Source organism: Ranitomeya variabilis, chromosome 6 (assembly GCF_051348905.1).
Source record: "Ranitomeya variabilis isolate aRanVar5 chromosome 6, aRanVar5.hap1, whole genome shotgun sequence".
Taxonomy (NCBI): domain Eukaryota; kingdom Metazoa; phylum Chordata; class Amphibia; order Anura; family Dendrobatidae; genus Ranitomeya; species Ranitomeya variabilis.
The window spans coordinates 98,012,610-98,031,543 of record NC_135237.1 but is presented as its reverse complement, the minus strand read 5'-3'; the positions used below and the strand labels follow the sequence as shown (position 1 = coordinate 98,031,543).

Genomic DNA, 18,934 nt, shown 5'->3' with positions numbered 1-18,934 from the left:
TTCAGTCTAATCTTCAGTTAAGCTGAGATATTCAGATCCCTTCAATTTTCTTTTCTTGGATAAAAACAGTTCTAAGTTCACATGTCCATGTAATCATCCATTTGAAATGGACCCAGCAGCAATCAGAGCTGTGCAGTCATAAGCCAAGCCACCAACTCCTCCATTTCCCTGACTCCATGACTCCACAGCACTGAGCAAGTACATAAAGTGCAGCACAGATTCATCTCACCTAAAAGCCCAGATCCTTAGATCAGGAATAGAACAGACATTTATAGGACACTTCATAACTTTACCAAATTATGAACACATTTACAGCACATGCACTGAACTACTGAACCCAATTTATTATATATTTTAGGAATCCATTTTATACAGACTGACTCCACCAAATGCCAGGGCTGTGGATTCAACTTTTTTGTAAACTGATTGCAACAGGATCTGTCCTTAACCCCTTTCTGACATCGGACTTAACAGTATGCCGATGTGGGTTCCTGCGCTGAGACCACATCTTTACTGGCACATGTCAGCTGTTTTGAACATCTGACCTGTGCCTTGAACAGCTGCAGTTGGAATTGCAATCCACCCATGGCTATTAAAATGCCACTGTCAAACTGACAGCATTTAACACAGGCTTCTGGCAAGCGCACTGGAAAATCATGCCCATCGGCTCCCTCGCCACATGTCCACGGGTCACCGATGGGTTGACATGACAACCAGAGGTCTCCAGCAGACCTCTATGGCTGTCACTGCCGGATTGGTTGTCACTCATAGCAAGTGAGCAATTCTGCTACATACAAGCGATCTGAGCATTGCCTGTATGTAGCAAAGCGATCAGGTTACGGCAGCTTCTAGTCTCACATGGAGATTATTGAAGCATGCCAAAAGTTTAAATTTTTAAAAAAATGGAAGTTCAAATCCCCCCCCCCCCCCCCTTTTGCCCCATTCAAAATAAGCTTGGATAAAGAACCTAGACAAGTTTGGTGTCTATGAACTCGTAACGACTTGGAGAATCAGGACAGCAGGTCAGTTTTGGCATTTAGTGAACATAGCAAAAAACAAAACAATTGCTTTTTTTTTTTTTTTTTGCAATATCAACGCACTTGGAATTTGTCCTGTTTTCCAGTACACGATATGTTATAACCAATGGCGGTGTTCAAAAGTACAACTTGTCCTGCAAAAAACAAGCCCTCACATGGCCATTTTGTCTGAAAAATTAAGTTATGGCTCTGGGAAGAGCGGGAGCAAAAAATGAAAATGCAAACCCCAAAATACCCCTGGTCATTAAGGAGTTAACATTTCAGTCTATGGAAATTGGATTAAACTTCCATCTGTCTTTCTTACACTTGAAACAGATCCTTTTCCTTACTGGATCAGGTGGTTGCTACTTTCTACCAAACCTATGGTCTGCTTACGTTCCACCCCAAAGGCTGACAAATGGGTGGATGCATCTGGATCCAAGAAGTATTTTCTCCTTGCAGAGTGTGACATGTTAAGCATGTCGAGGTGAGGAAACTTAAAGCCGCAATGCTCCTCTGGGAAATATTCAAATTGTCTCTTCAGAGAGGAAGAGGACTAGAACGCTAGTGTCACCTATTGGAAGTAGCAATCCTAACAGTCGATGTTGACCCTTTAACAAGCCTTGTCACATGACTTATGACATGGCTCGTTAAAGGGTCGACATCGACTGTTAGGATTGCTACTTCCAATAGGTGGCACTAGTTATAGTCTGCTTCCTTTCTGAAAAGACAATTTGCATATTTCACCGAGGAGCATTGCGGCTTTAAATCTCCTCACCTCGACATGCTTAACATGTTACTCTCCACAAGGAGAAATAATACTTTTGATCCCGGTCAGACACCTCTCACTCAGCCAAACCAGATCTCCAGTTTGCACTGACAAGGGGCAGTACCCCCAAAACACTGTCTACAAATTGAGATTCTGGTTTGGTGTTTATCCTAAGTCATGTGACAAGGCTCGTTAAAGGGTCGACTGTTAGGATTGCTACTCCCAATAGGTGGCACTACAGTTCTAGTTCACTTCCTCTCTGAAGAGACAATTTAGTTGCTGGTCCATAAAATCATGATCCGTACTCAGATGCATCCAGTCTCTTGACCCGAACACGGCTGCTTTCCATATGTTAATTTAATCCATAATGTCCATATTGGAAAAACTATGGCACTTCAAGCAATGCACAACTACCAGCGGACTTCTATCAATGTTAGTCCAAAGAAGCGAACCATATGAGACAAAATGACTTTATGTAGATACTATAAAAACAAAAAAATGGAAAGTGCCCAGTAGGGGGAACCCTCATACCAGTCCAGAATGCAATAAAATATCAAACATGTAAACTATACTATATTGGTAGGTATATGGGCGCCTTGGGTTCAATTACTATAGCGAACATACATATTGAGGTAAATAAACCTTATGAAAAAAATAGTGGGAAATAACCCATATAAGAACCCAAAGTGCCCTGTCCTGGGAGCCAAACTAGATAAATGAGTTGATCCTGAATCGGGTCTGAAGAGAAGTGTGGCAGTGCATAGTAAAGTGTGCAGCAGAGACCCTTATGCTACAAGTACCTACAATAAGTAAATGGTTCTATGACTTTGAATGGTAATAACCAGAACGACAGTACCTGAATACAGAAGAGCACTGAAAGACTAGGACCAGGTGACAGGACTCATGGAGCGCTACCCATCACCCCAACGTACGTTTTGCCCTTACTACTTCAGGGGGTGTATCTGCGTGAGGAAAGGCAACCCCATATGAATCTGAGGCTGTCAAGTTTGGGGGCTGGAGACCAGCAGCCAGACATATAATAACTGACCCACAAATGTGTGTGTTCTTATGGTATTACAGTTCAGCCCATACAAAAATGCTTTTCAGAGGGAAATGCAGATCTGCTTCTAATTCAGGACAACCAGAGTGCTACGTCATCAATATTGGATTGTAGGCAGCACAGCAAAGCAGATTTGAGTTGATTAGTGCAAGTGGTCAATGTCAACAATGTACACAGTGGCCCTGTACATTGCTTGTGGCCTCTGCCACGTACTGCTGTTTCTCCCATTCAATTAAACCTCCTGCTGTTGAGGAATAGATCTTAAAAAAAAAAAAAAAAAGTATAAGTTTTTTTTTTTTTTTTTTAAGAAAACCTAGTACTGTAAATTACCACTGAGTCAAGGGGTTGGTGGCACTCTCCTAAAGACACCATGGTTGGTCTAACATGCCCTTTCTGTCATGCTTAAACAGAATGATCATATAAAACGGATATGGTAACATTTGAGAATGCCCTTTTTTCTTTAACTGCACACTGTTCTAATCCCGGCTGCGGAATAAGAGCCCCGGTTTCTGTGGATTACGGTCAGTTTCTCCATCCCAGCCCTTGCACAAACAAGCACAAACAAGTTTCACCATACAGAAACAAGTCTGAGTAAATATTTGCATTTCCAAAATGCAGAGATGGCAGTAACATTAGTGAAGGAAATGTACAGAGATAAAACTGGCACTTTCTGTTGTGAGCAACACATGGAAATACTTGGTCTCCAACTGAGTATATATTTTCTGTAGCGGAACTGTTAGGCTGGAGACACACTGGTGCGAGAGACGGCCGAGTCTCGCTGGTTAAAAGCAAGCTGTGGCACCTGCACTCTGGAGCGGAGCGTGCGGCTCCATAGCAATACATGGAGCTGCACGCTCAGCTCCGGAATGCAGGTGCCACAGCTTGCTTTTAACCAGCGAGACTCGGCCGTCTCTCGCACCAGTGTGTCTCCGGCCTTAAAAGAAAAAAAGTGGTGCTTCCTTAAACATGTATGTGGATCAAAGGTGTAAAAATAATTGAAAAATATTTTTCCTTCAGAGAAGAAATTCTTGTGATTGAGGATCAATTTGATTGGAATTTTTACATCCAGGAAGTCTTGTCTTGATTATCTTGTACATATTAATACAATATATTGTAAAGTCCACAATGTTTATTAGGAACAAAATGCATTCAAGGGGTTGTACTAAATATTCAACTTACACCCAAGTATATAATCTATAGGGCAAAGGATAACTAGCTCAGTGCCTCCAGAGCTTATTTTAATTGAGTGGGCATTACCAGTGTGATGTGTAATGGTTCCCAGTAGTGATGAGCGAATATACTCGTTACTCGATTTCCGAAATTCTCAGGGGCATCAATTTTCTGCCCATAATATGTAATGAAGCGTTAAGATCGAAGTAAATGTGGAATTCTCTGTAATAAAACATGGAATCATGGCTACCAAGGTATCATTTTATTCAGTGTCCTATGACCTGCTTGCCCATATAGACTCAGTAGGGGCAACCCTCCAAAGCAGATTCCCTTTAACACCTTCCTGACATGATAAAGGAATGGATATCTATCTATATAAATGTGGGAGCGGAGTTCCCGCAAACCAGTGTATATATACAGCACTGCTTGTGCTGAGCGCCACTGCAATTGGCTGCTGACACCTTGCAGCAACTATTGCGATCGATCCGACATTTAACCCCTCTGATGCCACTGTCAATGACAGTGACATCGATGAGCATTGCAGAGGGAGCTCCCTGTCTGCTTCCATCAGCACAGCGTGATGCGATCGTGTTGTGCTGATGGTCTCCATAGTGACACCGAGCCCCAAGATGGCCGTGGGTCCTTCAGGAATGGTGGCCAGTCGGCTCCTGCTCAGAGCAGGAGCTGACACGACTCCTCCCTGCATGTCACACTGCTCTGATGCCCTTTGTAAAAATAAAAAATGTAAAATAATCCCCAAGTAAAGAACAAAATATAAAAATGTATTGGATTAATATTTTTCATCATGTAAAGTACACCTTTTGTATTGCAATGTCAAACAAGCTCTAAAAAACTCACTAGTTAACCCCTTCAGTGTACACCACAAACCATGCTTTATAAGGCCTGTTTCACACGTCAGTACGTGTGGTGAGTTTTCTCACGTACCGGAGACACTGACTCACGTAGACACATTAAAATCAATGTGTCTCTGCACGTGTCAGCGTGTTTTCACGGACCGTGTCTGTGTGCAAAACATGGAGACATGTCAGTATTTGTGGGAGCACACGGATCACACGGACCCATTAAATTCAATGGGTGCGTGTCAACACGTACCGCACACAGATGCTGTCCGTGTGCCGACTGAGGACCACACGGACCGTGCAGGAGACAGCCCTATGGGAGGTGGAGCCGCATATTCATCACTGTAATGAGCGGTACCACGTGACCGCTCATACAGGACAAGCTGCGGCGCTGAGAGGAAGCATCGTGGGAGCTGGGTGAGTATTTTAATGCCAGCGGGCGGGCGCACAGGGGGTGGGAGGTGACCGGGAACTTTATTTTAAAAACAAACAAAAAAAAAACATGATTATTCATTCCTTCTCTCCAGCGAACGCTGCTGGGGAGAAGGAATGAATGGCGGCTTCAGCACCACACGCAGGGGGGACAGCGCTTAACTCTAGCGCTGTCTACTGCACGGTCCGTGTGGTCCTTAGTCAGCACACGGCTGCCGCACGTGCCACGTGAGCACAGGGACACGGATAACTCTGGTACCGATTTTTCCGATACCGGAATTATCTGGACGTGTGAGACTGGCCTAATACCGCTGACCAAAAAGCAAATAGAACGCAATCAAAAAGACTACATAAAACTGGTACCTCTGAAAACGTCAGCTGTATGGCAACCAGTTTTTTTTGTTTTTTGTGGGACAAGATGTCGGCAGAAAAAAATGAGTGATAGTGCTCAGAATAAAGTGGTGCAAACTTTTTTTTTTTTTTTCTTGTTTTTTTCTAGAAAATGTTTTGGTGCATTTTGCACAATAAAAACTAAGATGTAGAACTGTTATTGCTGGTATTGTACTGACCCAAAGAATAAAGCTGCCTTTATCAATTTTACCACATAATGGCATGAACAAAAAACAGCAATTCAGGATTTTTTTTTTTAATTGTGCCTCCCCAAAAATAAAAAATGGAAAGCAATAAAAAATGTAATGTGTAAGAAAACGGTACTGATAAAAACATTAACTCATCCAACAAAAAAGAATCTGTCACAAGACTGTCAGCAGAAATATGGAAAAATTATAGCTGTCTAAGGCCGGTTTCACACGTCAGTGGCTCCGGTACGTGAGGTGACAGTTTCCTCACGTACCGGAGACACTGACACACGTAGACCCATAAAAATCAATGCATCTGTTCAGATGTCATTGATTTTTTGCGGACCGTGTCTCCGTGTGCCAAACACGGAGACATGTCAATGTTCGTGGGAGCGCACGTTTTACACGGACCCAATAGAGTCAATGGGTCCGCGTAAAACACGGACCTCACACGGACATTCTCCGTCTGGGGTCCGTGTGGCGTGCCGGAGACAGCGCTACAGTAAGCGCTGTCCCCCCCACATGGTGCTGAAGCCGGTATTCATATCTTCCCTGTAGCAGCGTTTGCTATAGAGAAAATATGAAGAATAGTGTTAAAAATAAAGATCCATGTGTCCGCCGCCCCCCCACCCCCTGTGCGCCCCCCCCGCTGGTCAGAAAATACTTACCCGCTCCCTCGCTCCTTCCTGGTCTGGCCGCGCCTCCTACTGTATGCGGTCACGTGGGGCCGATCATTTACAATCATGAATAGTCGGCTCCGCCCCTATGGGAGGTGGAGCCACATATTCATGACTGTAAATGATCAGGCCCACGTGACCGCATGCAGGAGAAGCCGCGGCCAGACCAGGAAGGAGCGACAGCCGACGGGGGACCCGGGTAAGTATTTTCTGACCAGCGGGGGGGCGCACAGGGGGTGGGGGGGCGGCGGACACCTAAATCTTTATTTTTAACACTATTCTTCATATTTTCTCTGCAGCAAACGCTACTGCAGAGAGGATATGAATCGCAGCTTCAGCACCATGCAGAGTGGGTACCACACGCTCCGTGTGGTACCCACTCGCCATACGGGCGGCACACGTGTGCCTCACGTATGGCCTCCGTGAGTTCCCAGGCACACGGACACGGATAACTCCGGTACCGATTTATTCCGGTACCGGAATTATCTGGACGTGTGGGACAGCCCTAAATATGAGGATGCAAATTAGTTTTTGCAAAAAAAGCGGCTTGGTGTGGTGACAGCAGCCAAATATAAAAACACAATATAAATCTGGTATCGCTGTAATAGCACCGACCCAAATAGTCGCCTAATCACTTACACTGCACGAGGAACGGCGTAAAAAATGAATTAAAACAAATTCTTCACCTTCTGTTTTAGTCCATTCTGCTTCCCAAAGATCACAGTAAAGCTCTGCGCACATTTATCCTGCGCTTGTACATGATTCAGATGAAACCCCCGGCGGAAGATTCCCTATAGTGAGGCAGATGGAGGCACTGTGGATGCCATGGGACCTGTAATCCAGCGGTGTCCTTCTTTTTATGTGTGCATAAAGTGCAGTCAGCCACAGCCTTGTGCACTTCTGAAAAGGACACAGCTGAACAGTCCTCATTATAGTTGAATGGATCCCTCATGGTTTTTCAGTCACGTCACTCAGATTAACCCCAAAGTAAGCACTTGGCATAGAGCACCAGATCAATGTGATCCTAAATGTTAAATAAAATGTACCCAATTAAATCTGTAACTCAATCCATAAAAAAGGAAGTCCCTAATCGGGTCTGTGATCAGTTAATGGAAATATAGGGGGCTTCCATGTTACTGGTGGGCCATTTTGCTTTTCCAGAGCTTTTGTACGATCACCCCCCAAAAGAAATTCAACAGATTCGGCACTCTCAAATCCAAGGGCCGCTCTCCCTTCTGAGCTCCGGTGTCTGAATGACATTTAGCCTCAATATGTCTTGTATTTCTGTGAGGAGAGCCTGCCTAATTTACAGGTGGGTGTCTTCAGAAGCATGAGCTGGTCACACTACAATGGCAGTTTGCAATTTTGACTCTGCAACATCCACTACTGCTTTGTTTCTGGAAAACAACCATGAAGTCAAAAGTCACTACACCTGTAGACAAATTCCTAAAAGGGTATAATTTCCAGGATGTGGTCACTTGAGGGCTTTGTGTATGGAGTCCACAAACTATTTGAGGAAAATCTACCCTCTTGGAGCCAAATAGTGCTTGTTCTTGTTCCTTGATCAATGGCCTTTGTAAGAATTCCATCAACCAGCCAGTAACTGTGCAGAAGGATATTGAATTACAAATCATTTGTTGGCCTTAATCAATGTTGTCCACAGCACATTTTCATTAAAAAAAAAACCTTATGGGGACTGAAGTCATCTTGCATATTTTTTGACAGCACAAAGTTCACATTGGCCCATCTTAAAGGGCCTTAAATTGACCCGAAGTGCTTTCTATGGGCTGGAGTCTGTGTACATTTGCCTTTAGTCTTGTATATGCTCACATCATCTTTTGTAGCTGTAGTATTCTGATGTGTTGATGTGTACAATCATATTCTCCAGTGTAGGTGCTCCAAATGTCCAGGAGGTGCTTGTCTTCATCTATACAGCTCCCCAACACTCAGGTCTCACTAGTGATACAATCACCTGGTGCAGGAAGCATTCTGGAAGGAGCGCACCTTACTAACATACACACCAGCTTATGGTCTGTTGGAGGAAGTTTTGATATCTGCTGTTACATTAAGTGGGGGGTTTTCAATTCTTTTATTTTATTACACTGAAGTTTTCTTGGCAATAAAATCATCAGGATTGTTTTTAACATGTGGTCACTAAATATGAAACTTTGCATACCCCGTTACACAAGTGTTCTGTTCAAATTCAGGGTATTTGATTCCACATAACCCTGAGGGTCTTTCCTGACACTTGGGAAGCTGTTTTCAGCCTGGCCTCTTATTGGGGGTGCAGTCTGGAGCCCCAGCAGATGCTAAAGTCTGTGAAACCAATAATAGCCCTCTGGTCATTCTCATTAGAGATGCTAATATTTAAGCCTAGCCAGAAAGCAGTTTCCAAAATGGAGGTGCTCTGAAAAGTGTAATGAGAATGACAACCCTAGCAGATTATGGCTCCATTCCCGTTACCACAAACTGCCCCGTGTAATGTGTTACACATGTAGCATGTGCTATTGGAGGTGGTTTGTGTATCAGAGGTACATTGTGGCTGTTTCTTACAGATGTGGTTGAGGTAATGTCCTTTCATTGTTCTTCACTAACCTCCCAGTCCTCAGGTCAGACAGGAAATGGGGGTCACAGATTAATTGGCCCTGGCTCCACAGTCGGCCTTACCTTGTTTTCTGAACACTGGATGTTAGTGTGCCATCAGGCCATTTTGCTGGCAGATGTTGGCTCCATGTGTACAGCTCTTGTGCTTAATAAAAAAAGCCACTGGTTACACATCTGCTCCCTCCAGCCATGTCAACCTTTGTTTTTCTCATTTTATGAGTTGACTGTGCACATAGCATTGTGTAACCACAAGTGGCTGCTGCTTACTTTCCATGTAGAGGAGGCAATTTACCATCGGTGCAGATGCTTCTGAGAGATTGAGTTTAGAAAAGCAGAAAAATGACTTCACGCCTATAGATCAAAGGTCTTCACTTAATTTATACAGAAGGCAGTCTTTTGATTGTTTTCCTATACCTCTGGAAAAGTTTCTCAAGCACTTTCTCATTTGGCAGTTATCCTGGTGTGTATAAGATACTAGTGATGAGAAGATGCTTGGATAAGGTTATCTGAGCATGCTCGTGTTCAATGTGTCTTCAGCGTGCTTGAGAATGTTCTAGTTCCCGCAGCTGGATGTCTCGCCACTGTTCGACAGCCATAACACATGCAGGGATTGCTTGTTGGTCAAACAGATACTAGTAGTTTATTTAAATGTTTTTTTATTTTTGCGGCATTCGGCTCTTGAGCTGTGGCAGCTTGATCGCTCTTCCTGCAGATCACTAATCTAGTTTGTACAAGCCTAGATGGGTCCACCAGGGCCTTCTCTGCTGTTATCTTGATGGTTAATATACCGCCTTCAACATACCTGCAAGTGAAAAGCCAAAACCAGTCTGATATATTGTCACATGGCTCTCTACAGGACATGCTCTTCTACATCTGTATAGCATCAGTGTAGCTATGGGAAATGGCTGTATTTGTACAGGTTTTGTGGCGTAATTATCTCATGTTGGCTGGTTGTAATTTAGGAATGTAGGGGGATGTGAAGAATAAGGGATGAGGGACTATTGTAAGGAAGTGGTGTAGATTGGGAATATTATTGTGCGCTTTAATGTGGAATATTCTTTACTCTCTAACTGAAACTGTTTATCGTAACTTGTTCTAGTAAGACTACCTGGCTGTCTTCTGCATAAGAAAACGGTGTTAAAAGCCAACTCATTAGACACTACCAAGTGGGTTTTACCAACAGCTGATACTGTGTGGTATCCAGGGCCGGTTTTAGGCAAAGTGGGGCCCTAGGCAAAGTTTAAAATGGGGCCCCAAATGCTAACATATTGCACGTCACACAGAAGCATTTCGGTTGTATTTACCTGCGCTGATCTCAGGCCGCTAAACGAGTGTGATCGACAATACTGAAGTCGTTGGACGCTTGTTTCCCGGCCTCTTTCCACCATCTGAGAAAGAATGATGGGACAGAACCATCACTAATAGATCACTAACAGATCACCATACAGGATCATGTTATCAGCAGCACATCTACAGTTTATACTGGCGATGTGCTGCTGAGAACAATGATTTTTTATTCCGGCATAAACAATCCAATCACCCAATGAATATGCAGCATTTTGCTTGTTTAGTATAATACACCCCATAGTCCTCCATATATTATAATGTGCACCACAGTCCTCCATATTGTAAAATGCACACCCCATAGTCCTCCATATAGTTTTATACTCTTCCCATAGTCCTCCATATAGTATACAGCAGAGCCCCCAGTAGTATACAGCAGAGCCCCCAGTGGTATACAGCAGAGCCCCCAGTGGTATACAGCAGAGCCCCCAGTGGTATACAGCAGAGCCCCCAGTGGTGCACAGCAGAGCCCCCAGTGGTGCACAGCAGAGCCCCCAGTGGTGCACAGCAGAGCCCCCAGTGGTGCACAGCAGAGCCCCCAGTGGTGCACAGCAGAGCACCCAGTGGTGCACAGCAGAGCACCCAGTGGTGCACAGCAGAGCCCCCAGTGGTGCACAGCAGAGCCCCCAGTGGTATACAGCAGAGCCCCCAGTGGTATACAGCACAGCCCCCAGTGGTGTACACCACAGCTCACATCCCCCCCTCTCCTCTCCTCCCCTCTCCTCTCCCCGTCCAGTAAAAAGAAAAAAAAACAAAACACAAGCTCCTCACCTCTCCACACGTGCCCGCGCTGCTCCTGTGTCGGCGGCTGCAGCTGCTCTGCCTGGGACACAGTGAGTGCGCGCGCACCCGCTGTGTCAGAGGCAGAGCGGGGAATGATGGGAGAGGGGGCGTCAGGTGACGCGCTCTCCTCCATCATTGCTTTGAACTGTACCGGCAGACGCCGGTACAGTTCAATGCGGCGGGGGAGTCGGCGCTGGCGGCAGGCGGGCCCCCTGCCTCACAGGGGCCCCATAGCGGCTGCGTGATTTGCCGCTAGCTGGGGGCCCCTGGGGGAGTGGGGGCCCCAGGCAGCTGCCTGGTCTGCCTGCCCCTAACGCCGGCCCTGGTGGTATCCAAAGTGCAACATACAGGGCTTTCTACTTGTTTTCCTTTAAAATAAATAAAAAATAAAAATACTACACTAAATGGCATTCAGACAGATCCCATAGTAAACTGAGCTCATCTGCTTCCATTATTTTATTTTAGGCCGGCGTCACGCTACTGTAGAATATGGGTGAGTGCTATGCGAGGAAACATTGCATAGCACTTGGACCAGTGTGAATCTATGGAGCAGCTCACGTCACATTTTTTCTCAGGCGTATTCAAAATGTGTGTAAAATCGCAGCATGCTGCCATTGTACCGATATCGTCTGAGACTCTCCATTGCAAGCCTATGGGTGCGAGAAAAAAACATCGCACAGCACTCGACAATGAGTGCTGTAAAACTTTTACACAGTGTCCTTTTGATTTTACTGTACGCAGCACGTGAATTGCCAGATTTTCAGACAGGTTAAAATAGAATCGACCAAATACATAGATATATAGATGTCAGTGACACTTACTGTGTATGTACGGTATATACACATATGTATATACATACACACGCAGCCAGCAAGTCAGCAGCCACATACTGTAAAATCACTGCAGGAGCAGACAGGATAGAGATGGATTACATACAGTATATACAAATAGAATAGGTAGATATACAAATGTCTGACTAATACAATTAGTACAGTAGCTTACTGTTCATGTATTAATAAAAAAAAATTTCTTTACAAAAATTGCTTTGGAGCCCACACCATTTTTTTTTAACCAGCAGAGGGAAAGCTGAGGGCCAATGTTTATAACCTGGCAAGGGGGTAATGCCTATGGAGCTTCCCAGGCTATTAAATTCAGCTCACAACTGTATACTTGGCCTTTACTGGCTATTAAAATGAGGGACCCTAAAAGATGTAGGGTCCCCTATAATTAACCAGCAAAGGCTAAGCATATAGCTGTGGGCTTTATTTAATAGCCTAGGAAGGGGCCATGGATACTATACTATGGTTCCATGATGCAACCATACAGCCTGTCCTCCAGCAGAGACTGAGCACAGTGTGCTTGGTGTCTCCATGCGAATTCCTATTACTATGTGATGGCACCAGGAGCATAAAGTTCTCCTGCTCGCGGTGCTGTGAGACAGGTCCTGTGAGTTCACAGCCAATGAACTCTCTTCACCTTTTTTATGTCAATGTGAGCGCCGTGGGAAAACTTCCTCCTGTTTACCGGCAGGTGTTCTCAACCAATTCTACTTGCCCATTCAAATTGTAGGCTTGCAGTCCAGGAGAGACATGTTTGTCCATTATTGTAGGCTTTTTACCCCGAAAGTGGCATGTACAGTAGGTTGGGGAAGCGTTATGGGACCCATCAGAAGTGTCACCTTGCCGGTTGATAGGCACACATGAATTGGCCAATTTATCTTGCTGAGGGACAATGCAGTTGGAAGTTATTTCCATTGACAAGATGCCTTGGCATTCATTGCAATGCGATTTTAACATGTGCTTTTACATACAGCAATCGCACTGCATTCTGATGTAAATTGGATGCTATGTGTGAAATCAGTTTGTACTCGCATGACACTTGCGCAGCTTTCGGCGGGGAGACTGAGGCCGGAGTCACACTAAACATATAAAGAATTGGTACAACTCTTGTGTAGCACCATTAATTCCACAACACTTTACAGACCTAATTTTTTCCCATTGGGGCTCACAATCTCTCAATTTCCAAGTTGGTAAGACCAACACTTCCCACACTTCAAACTACTTAGATGTTGTCCTTGGCAGGATTTGAATCCAGGACCCCAGTGCTGCAAGGGATTGTGCTAACCACTGAGCCACCATGCTGCCCTTGTGAAAAAGACCTTAATCACTATGGCAGATAGTGATTTGTTCCAATAGTCACAGCTGTCATTCCCAATGTTGACTAGAAGTTATTTTCCAGAATATCTATTTCCTGTTAATGTACCCATGTGACCTATTTACAGTGCTGTGCAAATTAATTTGGACAGCAAAAAATAAAATATAATGCACTGTTGCATACTATTTCTGAAAATTACTTTTTTCCACTGGCTAGTTAACCAATTTGTATTCATTATATATTAAAACTGGTTTGAATCACTGACTGGTAACCAACTTACGATTTTACTTATACAGTGCAGTGCAAATTGGGACAAAGCATTTTTTATAATTCAGTCTGATTATTGGGGCCTAGACAGATTAAAAAAAAAAAAATAAAATAAAATCCTGGGTTCATAAAATAAGTGATCTTCACTCTTTAGAGGCACCCACATTTTAATGAATGGTCAAGGCGCTAAATGAAGGCAAATTGTTACAAATTTTTTCATTGCTGAGAAAGTTGATGGCAGCTACTTTACTGAATCGTCATTTTCAAAATTCATAGGTAAAATCTGTAATTAGTCCTGATAAAGAAAAAGCAGATTTCTTTAGATATTACAAAGTTATGGACTTTCAAATGTGAAAAGTGCTGTTCTTCACTCTAGAAACACAATTGCAGTTCCTAAAGTACGCCTTTTTATTTTGGTGGGGGCTCCCAATATAGTTATATGGAAATATACACCAAAATACCAGTCACACAACATTTTTAAGCACAGTGGAAGGGAGTTTCATGAAAGCAAATCCACTTTGTTTCTTTGCTTGAACCGGTAACTTTTCCACTACAAGGGAAGAGAACATGGCTTCATACTGACTTAAACATCTGACTGAAAACCACATTAAAATGCTGCAATGTGCTGTGGCCCCTAATGATTTGATGTATTTGCATGCTAATTGCCTGTGTCCTATGTACTTGTACTGACTGGCTTCATTGGTCATTTTTATTACTGCTGAATTAATCCATTTTCTTTCTTTTTCTAGGTAATAGTCAGGGGAGGTGGCCACATACTTCCATATGACCAGCCTGAAAGATCTTTTGTGCTGATTGACAGGTTTATAAGTAACTGTATGACCTTGAATTGTGAGAATGTGTTGTAATTCAATACCACTAAATTTTTTCAGTAAAAAATTGAGTATGAAGAGTAAATATTAATAAAAAATGTATACGAATAAAGTTGGTTGGTGTCTTTTTTTTTTTTTTTTTTACATGAAATTGAGCAGACATGTTTGTCTATGGTTCTTGGGGCGCTTCAAATGCTGTAGTCACTTTTCCACTGGTAGTGTTAGAAGAACTGAAAATCTAGATCCTCCTAGAAGTAATGTCATTTTTAATGTAAAAAAAACCCCCTCAAATGTGGTGGTATACTCTCAAGTGTGCCCTTGGATGTATCACTTTTCTTCCTTGAAAGATTTATCAAATCTATATTCAGTGCACCATTTCATCCAACAAGCTCAGAGTATAAGGAACATCTTGCAGCACCCCATACGTTTTAATAGGGTTGTGCCCATACTTGCACAACGATTGAAGGTGAGCATTTACAATTCATATATTAATCTTTGTCAAATCTTGTGTGGCACAAAGTGCTCATAGACTAAAGGTACCTTCACACTAAGCGACTTTACAACGATATCGCTAGCGATCCGTGACGTTGCAGCGTCCTGGCTAGCGATATCGTTGTGTTTGACACGCAGCAGCGATCAGGATCCCGCTGTGAGATCGCTGGTCGTTGCTGAAAGTCCAGAACTTTATTTCGTCGCTGGATCTCCCGCTGACATCACTGAATCGGTGCGTGTGACACCGATCCAGCGATGTCTTCACTGGTAACCAGGGTAAACATCGGTTTACTAAGTGCAGGGCCACGCTTAGTAACCCGATGTTTACCCTGGTTACCATTGTAAAAGTAAAAAAAAACAAACCACATACTCACATTCCGGTGCCCTGCGTCCGCTTCCCTGCACTCCTCCTGCATCCTGTGTAAGTGCCGGCCGTAAAGCAGAGCGGTGACGTCACCGCTCTGCTCTGTGGGAGATGCCGGAGATGTTCGGCGCTGACACAGGATGCAGGAGGAGTGCAGGGAAGCGGACACCGGGCACCGGAATGTGAGTATGTGTTGTTTTTTTTTTACTTTTACAATGGTAACCAGGGTAAACATCGGGTTACTAAGCGTGGCCCTGCGCTTAGTAACCCGATGTTTACCCTGGTTACCCGGGGACTTCGGCATCGTTGGTCGCTGGAGAGCCGTCTGTGTGACAGCTCTCCAGCGACCACACAGCGACTAAACAGCGACGCTGCAGCGATCGGCATCGTTGTCTGTATCGCTGCAGCGTCGCTTAGTGTGAAGGTACCTTAAATATCCCTTCCTGGCTGCTGCCTTGCAGTCAATACAAGATTGGCGATTACTTGTTATCCAAAGCTAACGATCAATACTCTATACTCCTCCTTCTAGACCTGTCCTTTTTTTTTTTTTTTTCTCCCCACAGTTGACCACTAGGGTTGAGCGACTTTCATTTTTTTAAGATCGAGTAGGGTTTTGGGAAACCCGATTTTGTCCAGAGTCGAGTCGAGTGCAGTCGGCCGATTATCGCTAAAAGTCGGGGATCGACCGAAACACGAAACCCAATGCAAGTCAATGGGGAAGCATAGTCGGCAGTGAGTGGAGGCCAGGAAAACACCTACAGTGCCCATTTTAATGCCAAAAACATCCATTCTTGTTTCTGAAGCTTGTCAATCTTAATTAACTTTATAATAATAGTTGGGCATAGGGAATTGGGGGTCATTTGGCAAAAGTTGTGGGGGGAGTAGGGCCGGCTCAAGTTTTTCGTGGGCCCAGGAAATGCGGACTACGTCACGGCGGTGTTGCAGGGAAAGGTAATTATTTAAAAGTTGCAAGTGCTGTGATCCTGAGCAAGCAGGGGGGGGGCCCACTCGTTCGCATTGCCACTGGCACAGGGCCCCTCAAAGTACGGCGGTGTGTTTGCATGGCGGGGGCGCCTCCCACCAGCAGCGACACTTTTGCGTACTCTGAGGGGCCCTGTGCCAGTGACGTCGCCAACGAGTATGCCCCCCCACCTGATGAAGGAACCTGCACTTTCATCTGCACCTTCCTCTTTGTCCCTGTGTAAGGTGGTATAACATGCGGGAAGGGGAACCTTACTTTCAGCAGGGACAGATTCTGGCTGTGTAGAGTACAAGGGGAATGTAGTGGTCTCGGTCAATGTACCAGCAGACTCATTTAGCAGTGGCTGGGCAATGGGCAGGATGAGGAGGAAACAGATATAGGGCCAAAGAATAAAGTAGGCTACATGCAGTTCAAAATTGGTAACAGGACTAAACAGGCGGCATTGCTTTGTTCAGTGGAGTAGCAAACCCAAGAGCAGCAGACACTGTTTCAAGGGCCTAACCACACTAGTAGGCCAAATGCAGTTTAATATCTGATAGTATAGGGCGAAAGCCAGAATGTGGAAGCTCAGCTTTGTTCAGTTGAGGACAACACCAGGGAGGGGCAGACACCTTTAGTAGGCCGGAAAAGCCTATTGCATTTTTTAAAATGGTAATTTGGAGCAGAAGGTTGAAGCTCAGCTTTATTTAGTTGAGGGCAACACCAGGGAGGGGCAGAAGCCGTTAGTAGGCCCTAACCACCTTTTTTTTTTTTAAAACCACATAATGAGAGCCGGAAGGTTGAAGCTCAGCTTTATTTAGTTGAGGACAACACCAGGGAGGGGCAGAAGCCGTTAGTAGGCCCTAACCACCTTTTTTTTTTTTAAAACCACATAATGAGAGCCGGAAGGTTGAAGCTCAGCTTTATTTAGTTGAGGACAACACCAGGGAGGGGCAGAAGCCGTTAGTAGGCCCTAACCACCTTTTTTTTTTTTAAAACCACATAATGAGAGCCGGAAGGTTGAAGCTCAGCTTTATTTAGTTGAGGACAACACCAGGGAGGGGCAGAAGCCGTTAGTAGGCCCTAACCACCTTTTTTTTTTTTAAAACCACATAATGAGAGCCGGAAGGTTGAAGCTCAGCTTTATTTAGTTGAGGACAACACCAGGGAGGGGCAGAAGCCGTTAGTAGGCCCTAACCACCTTTTTTTTTTTTAAAACCACATAATGAGAGCCGGAAGGTTGAAGCTCAGCTTTATTTAGTTGAGGACAACACCAGGGAGGGGCAGAAGCCGTTAGTAGGCCCTAACCACCTTTTTTTTTTTTAAAACCACATAATGAGAGCCGGAAGGTTGAAGCTCAGCTTTATTTAGTTGAGGACAACACCAGGGAGGGGCACACAGACAGACTCCTTTAGTAGGCCTGAAAAGCCTATTGCATTTTTCAAAATGGTAATTTGGAGCAGAAGGTTGAAGCTCAGCTTTATTTAGTTGAGGGCAACACCAGGGAGGGGCAGAAGCCGTTAGTAGGCCCTAACCAAAGTTGAAGGCCAAATGCAGTTTAATTTCTGATACTATAGGCCGAAAGCCAGAAGGTGGAAGTTCCGATTTAGACAGTGGAGCACAATTTGAATTAGGGACTGCAGACAGACTTAGTAGGCTGTCCCCTGTGGACCATGCATCCACCACATTAACCCATTGCGCCGTAATGGACACGTAATCTTCCGTGGCCATGCCTACAGGTCCATGCGTCTGTTGTCAGGTGCACCTTTGTACTCACAGATTGCCAGAGTGCATGGACAATGCGGTCTTCTACATGCTGGTGGAGGGTTGGGATGGCTTTTCTCGCAAAAGAAGTGTCGACTGGTTAGCTTGTAGCGTGGTACAGCGTAGTCCATCATGGCCTTATTAATAGTAAATAAAATATATAACTAGGCTCTATGAACTTTTAAATAGGTTCCAGGGGTACACGGGCAGCATTGGTGTGGTCAGTGGAGGAGTATTGCAAGTAGGGGCTGCAGACAGGCTATCAAAGGCCTAAAATAACAAACAGTAGGCAGTCATGGCAGTTTTACATCGGTTACATGGATACACAGGCAGGCACTCCAGGCAGCATTGTGGTCAGTGGAGGAGTATTGCAAGTAGGGGCCGCAGACAGGCTATCAAAGGCCTAAAATAACAAACAATAGGCTCATTGCAGTTTTACAGCGGTTACATGGATAGACGGGCAGGCAGCTTGGTGGTGGTGAGTGGAGGAGTATTTAAAGTAGGGACCGCAGACAGGCTTCAAAGGCCTAACATAAGAAAATGGGCTGGCTGTAGGCACTTTATAATTGGTTCCAGGGGTACACGGGCAGCAGTGGTCTGGTCAGTGGAGGAGTATTTAAAGTAGGGACCGCAGACAGGCTTCAAAGGCCTAACATAAGAAAATGGGCTGGCTGTAGGCACTTTATAATTGGTTCCAGGGGTACACGGGCAGCAGTGGTCTGGTCAGTGGAGGAGTATTTAAAGTAGGGACCGCAGACAGGCTTCAAAGGCCTAACATAAGAAAATGGGCTGGCTGTAGGCACTTTATA

The 18,934-nt window shown here is 44.6% G+C and overlaps 1 protein-coding gene across 1 annotated transcript in view; it reads left to right on the top strand.

Annotated features, from left to right (window-relative positions):
- The window catches only part of LOC143781909 (putative serine carboxypeptidase CPVL), a 75,813-nt gene extending 61,031 nt beyond the window's left edge, over positions 1-14,782 (top strand). Inside the window, exon 12 of the mRNA XM_077268836.1 lies at positions 14,464-14,782. Within this exon, the coding sequence (XP_077124951.1) occupies positions 14,464-14,580 (117 nt within the window). The 3' untranslated portion in view covers positions 14,581-14,782. The remainder of the gene's footprint in view (positions 1-14,463) is intronic.
- Positions 14,783-18,934: the final 4,152 nt, after the last annotated feature.